Here is an 8,772-nt window from a genome sequence, read left to right as displayed (position 1 = left end):
ATTTACTTTGATATTTTCACGATACTTAGAATTTACCTACGCGTTTATTTATTCTAAGGCGTTAATATCGCCTTGAGAGACCGAATCTTACACCTGAAATGTGCTCCCTGAAATGTGTATGCCAATATCTTACTAATGAACAATAAATAATGTTTCTTTCCGTTGACCCATTGGAATAATGCTCCCCCCAAACCGCAATCGCTAACGTCGGTCTCCAAGTTCAATGGTATAACGTCTACCGGGAAGTGCAACGCGACTGCAATAACTACTGCATCTTTTATCGCCTGCCACGCCTGTGCATGTCGTTCCTACCAACGATCACCGATCAATTCGGTCGGTTTTAGTTTGCAAAATTCGCGTAAGGGTGAGACTGTGTTCGCGAAGTTGGGGAGATGCTCATAGAGGTAGTTCGCCAAATCTAAGGCGGTGTACCGTAGTGGGGTAGGCCAGTCGATTAGCTTTGCTTGTTTCTTATGGTCAATGTCGATGCCTTGCGCAACACCTTCTTCCCCAGGAACATCACTTCGGAGATAGCAAAGTGGCACTTGGCGGGGTTGAGCTTAAAGCTATAGTACGTTAAGCGTTGTATCACCTTCTGCACCGTCTTAATACGTTCGACATAGTCATCGCTAGCGATAACTATGTCGTCGATATAGTGATGGACCGGTAGGCCGTCGAGTATTGTGATCAATGTGCGTTGGAACTGCTGCGTAAGTACATGGAGACCGAACGGTGCTAATGTAAACGAGTACTGATAATGCTCGTGCGTGAAACTAAATTAGTATTGTGAGTCTGGATGGATCGGCAGCCCGTGGTATGCTGCAGATATATCCAACGTTGTATAGCACTTCGTACTCTTTAGTCGAGACGATAAGTTCGTTGACCTTTGGAATCAAAAACTGGTCACCAGGGATAAGCGCGTTGACGACGGCACGCATGTCTAGGCACACTCTCACCTTCTTCACGTTTCCTTCCGCATCGAACGTCGGGACCGCTAGAAGAGGGAGGTTCACTGTCGTAGGTGTTGTGCGTTTCGTTATCACCAGATCCGCCAACGACTTCTGCACTCGCTCCTCGACGTAGGGTAGCCATCGGTCAGATACAAAGTTGCGTAGACCTACGCATGTATATAGCCTGTTCATGTGTTACTGGAATGGCAACTTCACTATAGGTTTGAGGAGCTCATCAAGTTCTGTAGGGTCTATTGGTGCGAGAGGAGATTAGATACCGTCTATGTATAGGCCCAGCCCTTTCAACATATCTTGCCCCACTATGATGTCCATGCCTACAGGTAAATTCATCAGTTCAAGTCATTCGTCGATAATCTTGGTTCCGTATCGAATAAGCAACACTTCCGTCGTGCCCAGTCGAGGAGTTCGTACCGTCTTATCAGCTAAATGGATGAATGACCAAGGTGGTGCTGGAGTTATAGGGCGGCCGAGGAGTTTTGCGGATGTCTGTGATATGCATCTTCTGTTCGCCCCCGTGTCTATCAGTGCTATGAACGAACGCCCATTGACCTGCACGTGAATATAGACTCGGTTATTAGAAGACAGCAATGGGTCTTGTATCGCCATCACTGCACCGATATTATTAACAAACGTCAAGCTCATATCCGTCTCATACACCTTCACATCTCACTCCCGTTCGGTAACTGACTCCCATGCCCCGTGGGTATGGTCTGTTTCCGGTGTCACGTGTTGGAAATCCTCCGTAAGTACCGTGTTGATGTGTACCTCAGTAGCTTCTGATTGTGGTACAAAACCGTCGTCCTGCGTTATCGCGTTCACCTGTATTTGAGAAGTTGGTAGCGTGGTGGTGAACTCCCTGCCCGGGGTGTTGCTTTAGCCCCGTCATGAGATCGGGGTTACTGCCGGTCTGTGTGCAGGGTGTGTGTCTCGCGACGGACGGTTTTGGTCGTACGGACGTGCCCGACCATCGTTACCCCCTGGCTGTGCCGCACGAAAATGATGACAACGTGAAATATGTCGAAAATGATGACAACGGTAACTGACTCCCATGTCCCGTGGGTATGGTCTGGTTCCGGTGTCACGTGTTGGAAATCCTCCGTAAGTATCGTGTTGATATGTACCTCAGTAGCTTCTGATTGTGGTTCAAAACCGTCGTCCTGCGTTATCGCGTTCACCTGTATTTGAGAAGTTGGTAGCGTGGTGGTGAACTCCCTGCCCGGGGTGTTGCTTTACCCCCGTCATGAGATCGGGGTTGCTGCCGGTCTATGTGCAGGGTGTGTGTCTTGCGACGGACGGTTTTGGTCGTACGTACGTGCCCGACCATCGTTACCCCCTGGCTGTGCCGCACGAAAATGATGACAACGTGAAATATGTCGTGAACCCGATGGTGCTTGTGCTTGACATCCGGCACATGTCGTAGGCGGTGTCGATTGGAACCGCTGTGCCCAATTCTGCGGCTGTCTGCGCACCGTCTGAGGACTTGGGCGGCTATTAGTACAGTCACGAGCCCCGTTAGACGTAAGTCCCTCTCTATTAGTTTGGTTCTGAAGACGCGCCGTGGTACGCTACCTGGCGTCCTTAATGTCGGGACTCAACAGCTACAGAAGCTCGTGTGTCTTCATCAATTGCCATTTCGGATGTAATTGAAGAGCACGTTTGTACGTACGTCCTTTGAGTGCTTCCTCTAACAATTCTACGATAGAATGGTTTAATAAGTTCTGTTAAAAGTCTGCATCCATCACCGTTCTTGCGTCTCATGCGAGCAAATCTGTTCGATTTGTAATTATGAAGTCCAAGTCTTCAACCGTTCAAAGTTGTCGCGTATGTAGTCCAGCGTTGATTTTTCTGCCTTGAAGTAAGTTAATACCTTATGGAACCAAGTAAGGCTCCAACTTTCATCCAACCCGGCGATTTGTACATTCTTAAAGGCCTCAAGAAGTGCTCTTCTCGTGTCACGTTCCATAATGTCATGCAGGTGGTATTTATTCGATGGTCAATCAGGTCATGTACGCGGTGACGGTATAGGACATTTCTCCACTGGTCTGGACTCGAGCATAGCCCGGAGCGCTCATATTGCTACCCGGAGAGCATCGGCCCGAGCCGTGTTATTATCCTCTATCGATTGGTATAACTCGTCGCTAAGGTGTAGGATGCGTGCATGCAGCGCCTGACGACTTCTCTCAATACTTTCCGGTGTGGGCAGAGGTGTGATAGTCTCCTTCCTTGTTGCTTGGGTGTCCGCACGTGCTCACTAGCTGCATCGTGCTCAAACGACTTCCTCTGCTGCTGTCGGCGAAAGTTCGTGCTCAAACGATCATGCATGTTCTTCAGCGCCTCGCCCCCATGAAGGTTCTGCTTCGCTAACACTTGTTCACGTGTAAAATCGTGGAATGATTGGGCCTCATCCTCGGATAGTTGACCTTCCGACCCGTGTGATTCATACCCGAGTCCGTGATGCGGTCGAGTGCAGCCGTTAATACGGAACGTCGGGTTGTCCTCGTTCCCTAATGACGTGTGCTCACATTTGTGTGTGCTGTCAGATACCCTAACCCCTAAACCCTAAAACCGCTCTGAAGACGTACGCTGAAGACATAGTTCGTACTTGTTCAATAGAGACTGTTGCTGAGTCATTAAGCTCGGTTAGCTTCTGTGCGGAAGCCTGTGCACGCTCCGTGCCGTGGTTGTTGGTACGTCGGCGATGACGTCTACGCTTGTTGGGTGGTAGGCGTGGCTGGTCGTTGCCTGAGGACGAAGAGCCGGAATTCCCGAGGACGAACGAGAAGGCAGGCCGTTTACTAGCTACATATTCACCAGTAACGGCCTGATTATGGTTCGCACGCAGGTCGGAAACTCTCGTAGACTCAGTGTCGAAGACGCCGTCCTCTTCTGATAGGTCAGGATCACCTCCGGGTGCTGTTGGTGTCTGCCTACCGTTCGCAAAAGTCTGGTGACGAACCCCTCCATCTGCGTCTATTGTTGCTCTTCCTAATTCTGCTCGGATTGTTGGTTGGTACGGTCCGGATTAGACTGGCGACGCTTAGTGTCGCGTCGATCAATATCGTCTTCCTTGCGACGTTCAGGATTAGATGTTGCTGACGACGACTTTGGCGGGAGTTGCACATGGTGGATGAAGTGGATTCCAGTGGAAATCTCTAAAATGTGTGCGATCGATCTCGGAAAAATTCTAGTATAAATATCCTTTTCAATCCTATAATCCATCCTTCGAATACATTAAACCTCGACGACTGTCCTCGTGGAACAGGTTGGCTCATTCTCGACTACCTCAACTCCACCCACAGAGTGGTAGATAAGACTCGGTCTGACTCCCCATCCAACGATCTGTGGTCTTGCTCTCCCTTCAACTAAACTCTTTGCTGGGGTCCGCCCCACTTGTCGGAACATCTCTTAAAGCTTTTGTAGTCTGCTCCTACTCCGACATGGAGTCAATCCTGCCCTCGGTATACGGCCTTTTTCTCCATGGAAAGCTTCTGAATTCTCTTCTTGCTCCCCTTCCTTCGCTTTCTCTGCTCGTCGTGTCTCGTCATGTGCCGTTGCGGTCGTTGAATTATGTTTTCCTGTCATATGTGCCGTGTCGTCAACTGTCGCGCTCCTAAACTACTCTCCAACGAATACTGCACCCTGTGCATTCTCCCAAGCATCCCCATTTACCTTTTTTACCTGAAGGTTCTGTTACATCGTGTACGTTCTAATATCACATACGCAAAATTCAACAATGTACCACATATATCGCTTATGTTACGTATTAAAACACCCTTTTACGATCCTAAGGAGGCTCACTGGTGCTTACTATTGCTTTACGTACACTTCAGTATCTTATTTCTTCTACAAAACCCTATCTGTTGCACCCATCGTTCAATCTTGGCTGTAAACGCCTTCACATGGATTCCCAATTGGCTCAATTTCGTCACTGCCCTCTGTAGTAACCCTTATACTAAATTTTCTAAATAACCACTCCTTTATATACGTCTTGTAGGCTACAATCTGTCTGCTAAATATTTCGAACTCCCCTATGTTCCGTGTTGCACATGGCTGCCATTAAATGCGCATGTATCGCCGCTCAATTTCTACTTGTTGATTTCGTCGACTTACCAAGCGTCCTATACATAGTTACTCACTATTTTGTTGTGTTCTTAGTATATGTCGTTAGCCGTACACTCTACCTATACTATCCATAACAATTGTCCTAACTGTATCTTGGTCATTTCCTAGTGCATTCATTCTTCGGCATCAACTAACGTGTGCACTGTATAACTTTGTCTATTCTAGGTGAAGATTGTAATCTAGCTTGTATATTTCAACCTCCAAGTATTCCATGTTCTTGCAAATCAAATATAGTATTCTACTGATTTATCCATTTCGTTATACCAGCCGGTTCGGCTCTATCCATGTACACTTCCCATTTCTACTACCGCAGTTCATATAGAGCCACCTCTTTTTTTCTAACTACTCCTCTTAAATAGGGGTTAAACTTGTCACTTCACTGCACACTCTACTCATACATCACACCCATTCAGCCTCAATTACCTTTCATTAACGCGTATATACTTATCTGAGTTTTCTGGCTGGTCCTCTGACTTCGTCATTTGATCGTCCTGGACTCGTCCTTGTCGCTCTTGTGCCATTGATGTATTTGACTATGTGGATCCATCCTCAGATTTGATTGTGGGAACAGTTTCCGTCTTCGTACTTGCTGTCCAAGCGTCGTCGCTGGTGAGCCGGACAGACAACCTAAAGCGCTCAAGATGCCGGGCCATGTCGTTCCTATTGATTCTGAATCTGTTATTATTCACCTCAGAACTCCTGGCTGGTTCCCAGCGGGCATTCCGGCTATCCGGTCTCGATTCTTCTTCCGCTTCACTGCTGCTGTCTGAAATAAATGAAGGAATCGTAGCGCTGGCATTACTACTAGAGAACCCGCTATCCTCTTCTTCGATAGGCATATTTCGAAAGACCTCGTCATTTTGTTGCGACATTCTAATGCTCTTATTGTTTTCGATGTCTCTTTTCTTCTAGTGCTATTATTGTAACAACAACAAAAAAACTACCAGCTACTGTCTATCTCTTGTATCGTAGCTACTTTATGATTACTAATAAACTAACAACATCTATGATAAGTTAAAAATGACGTAAGTACACGCTAGATAACTGTATCTCAACGTTCTCCTTTCTAAGAGAGGGATACGTTCTTCTTTTATGGATAATAGTAAAAATCATGACTCTTCTAATTAATGAGTCATGTACCGATTTATAATCGATGACATTTGATGAGTCATGTGCTGATTTTATTAATTGGCCAAACTAAGTTTATCTGATCCTTCTGATAAACTTTAATAAACTCTAATAAACCTAAGTTTAACCCTACCTGGTGTATTCCGATCACACCCAATTCGGAAATTCACGGTCGAAGGAGTTAATGGCGGATCCAGACTACATAACAGAGATGATACAGTGCCCAGCTCAGGGCCAGCAGTCATAGGGGTAATTCGTTGCGCGACGAGAGCGATTTGGACAGTATGTCCAGCAATACCAATGCCAATATGGGGCCTGCCAACGATAGTAATCCATGGAAAAACACTGGGAGGGCATTGTTACCCGAGAATAGATGGTGTATGGCGGTTCCGCGGTCTGCAGAGGCGTATAAGACGGATGGAGTACTCGAAGAGGATGCGGAGCCTGTGACAAATGTTACGAGAGGAGCAACAGGCGCTAACAGAAGCCGCTCAGGCAAGAAGCAAAGCTGGCGGCGGTGTATTAGTGCTTACAAGGTAGAGGATGATGCTCGCACCGGTGGGGACGACGACGTGGAGACGCTGGAACCATGAGCGAATGCTCAAGAGTTGTCGGAACAACAGCGTGTAGCCCTTCTGCAAAGCCAAGAGTACGGATAAGGTGCGTTTGATAAAATTCCAGCGTTGCAAACAGAGTCTGCGGATGTCGAGTCTAAGTCTCTTTCTGATACCACCGCAGGTCCGCCAGCCGTATATAGTGTTCGATAGGGTTGAAGCAGGTGCAGGTTCCCTGTGCGTAAAGGATGCCGTTGTTCGTGTTGTTCCAAGATAAACTAGCTTGAAATGAAGATCGTGGATACATGCACAGTGCGTATTGCTCGTCGGGGTGCTTCGGTGGTCTTGCGTCATGGGCTTCTCTGTCACGGGCTCGGGCCTTCGGTGCAGCATGACACATAGATTATTACTATCACATTTGGAGTACTGACGGATACAATTTCATGAAGAGGTTTGTGGAGCAACAAACTATTTCACGGGGTTGGCCACGTCAGCTTATCGTTGATAATGATAGCCCACTGATTGCGGAATATTTTCCGTCATGATGCACAGAGAGAAATACCAGAGTTCACCCGGTGTACAAAAGTAGAGACCAGAAGATATCCATGATCTTGCCAGTGGAACAGAAAGCTTCTAGACCAGATGCGATGGCCGAGTTTCTATCGGCGTACAATGTAACACGTTCTTCCATGACAGGGCTGGTACTTTACACCTTGGCGACGAATGAAAGTGTTTTTCCCCATCATGTTGATAAGGGTAATATTATTTATTTCAAGGGATATAAGTTACAATGTATTAACCTCGTTGGTATTGTAAAGGAGGATCTGGGTGACGTGGCAATGCCGGGACTGCTGGTGTCTTAATCGATGGAACTCGATAGTAGGGCGTGGGCGATGGATATCAAGGCGCATATTGGCAGGTACGTGCGACGAACAATCTTCAATTTCGGCCGAGTGGTAATGTTTTACCCTGCTAACACACCTCATAATAGCAGCTTTGACCCACCCGTATATCATACAGTGCGGATGTGGGTGAGCGGCAAGTTGTATAGGGTCCATATAGCTGAAATGCGCTCCTACCGTATCCCGATTAGTGAGCCGGAACGAGGTAAGGCACAACGATCCTGGCGAGAAACGTATACATCAACTTGCTGCTATATGCAAGCTATTTCAAGAATGCTCATGAGCAGGAGCGCAACGAGATTTTTAGGACTTTCGCGACGAGTGCCGAAGCATCTTCGTGGCAAAATGCCATAAAGACAGGGTTCACAATCGGACCAACCTTTTTGAGACACGAATTGCAGAGTTAATCGCACAGCATGTTGGCGCTCGCTTTGTGACGGCATGAAAGAGCGATATTGCCGTGGGTATCGTTTCGCGCTTGACCAAATATATCGTCGAGAGAGGCCACGATCCTGGGGAGTGCGCTAACATTAGTCATACTTACTAGCCGGATGATGGAATTCTCTCCGGCTGTACTATACACCGTGCTTGGACGAGTCCGTCAATTTGAAGCATGCGTCAACGAAAGCTTATCTCTTTTATCTTTCTATTTCAGGTTAATAACCAGTCCTCAGCTGCGAGGAACGCTGCTATCGAAACATCCTGTTCGTGAGGGGATGTAAAGACAGACAGTCTTTGAGTTCGCTACGAGGGGAGTACCGAGCCGACAGTGATCAACACAGAGGATGACAGCTAGGAGATTAGGAAGAGTGATTGACAACTGATAGAAGCGGACCTCGCGCGAGAGAGAGAGGCTACTATGCGGTCATACCTACTGGAAGACCTTCCAACTACGAAACGTGCCCTGGAGGACACTATGGTGCTAATTAATTGACCACACCTTCACCAGGCTGGATGAGGTGGAGGAGGATCATGAGGTGGAGAACACAAAGGAATAGGCCTTGCTCGGTGTAGACTGGTGAGGGAACATACAGTAGAATTCCAGGATACTTTAAGAGGCTACATAGTACTGTGTTCGCGCATTCAACTAGTGAA

The 8,772-nt window shown here is 47.3% G+C and overlaps 3 protein-coding genes across 3 annotated transcripts; 1 reads left to right on the top strand and 2 right to left on the bottom strand.

Annotated features, from left to right (window-relative positions):
• Positions 1–3,516: 3,516 nt before the first annotated feature.
• Positions 3,517–4,553, bottom strand: SARC_06281 (hypothetical protein; the record flags this gene model as incomplete). The annotated part of the gene is made up of 2 exons (XM_014299821.1): positions 3,517–3,962; positions 4,403–4,553. 2 exons carry the CDS (start codon positions 4,551–4,553, stop codon positions 3,517–3,519), a joined length of 597 nt encoding a protein of 198 aa, XP_014155296.1.
• Positions 4,554–5,626: 1,073 nt separating this feature from the next.
• SARC_06280 (hypothetical protein) lies at positions 5,627–5,965 on the bottom strand (the record flags this gene model as incomplete). Its single annotated transcript, XM_014299820.1, has 1 exon — positions 5,627–5,965. The coding sequence occupies one exon, from the start codon at positions 5,963–5,965 to the stop codon at positions 5,627–5,629; it is 339 nt and encodes a 112-aa protein (XP_014155295.1).
• Positions 5,966–6,505: 540 nt separating this feature from the next.
• Positions 6,506–6,814, top strand: SARC_06279 (hypothetical protein; the record flags this gene model as incomplete). Its single annotated transcript, XM_014299819.1, has 1 exon — positions 6,506–6,814. The coding sequence occupies one exon, from the start codon at positions 6,506–6,508 to the stop codon at positions 6,812–6,814; it is 309 nt and encodes a 102-aa protein (XP_014155294.1).
• Between the last annotated feature and the right edge of the window lie 1,958 nt (positions 6,815–8,772).

The sequence above is a fragment of the Sphaeroforma arctica genome (assembly GCF_001186125.1).
Source record: "Sphaeroforma arctica JP610 unplaced genomic scaffold supercont1.441, whole genome shotgun sequence".
Taxonomy (NCBI): Eukaryota; class Ichthyosporea; order Ichthyophonida; genus Sphaeroforma; species Sphaeroforma arctica.
This window is presented reverse-complemented; position numbering and strand designations above follow the sequence as displayed.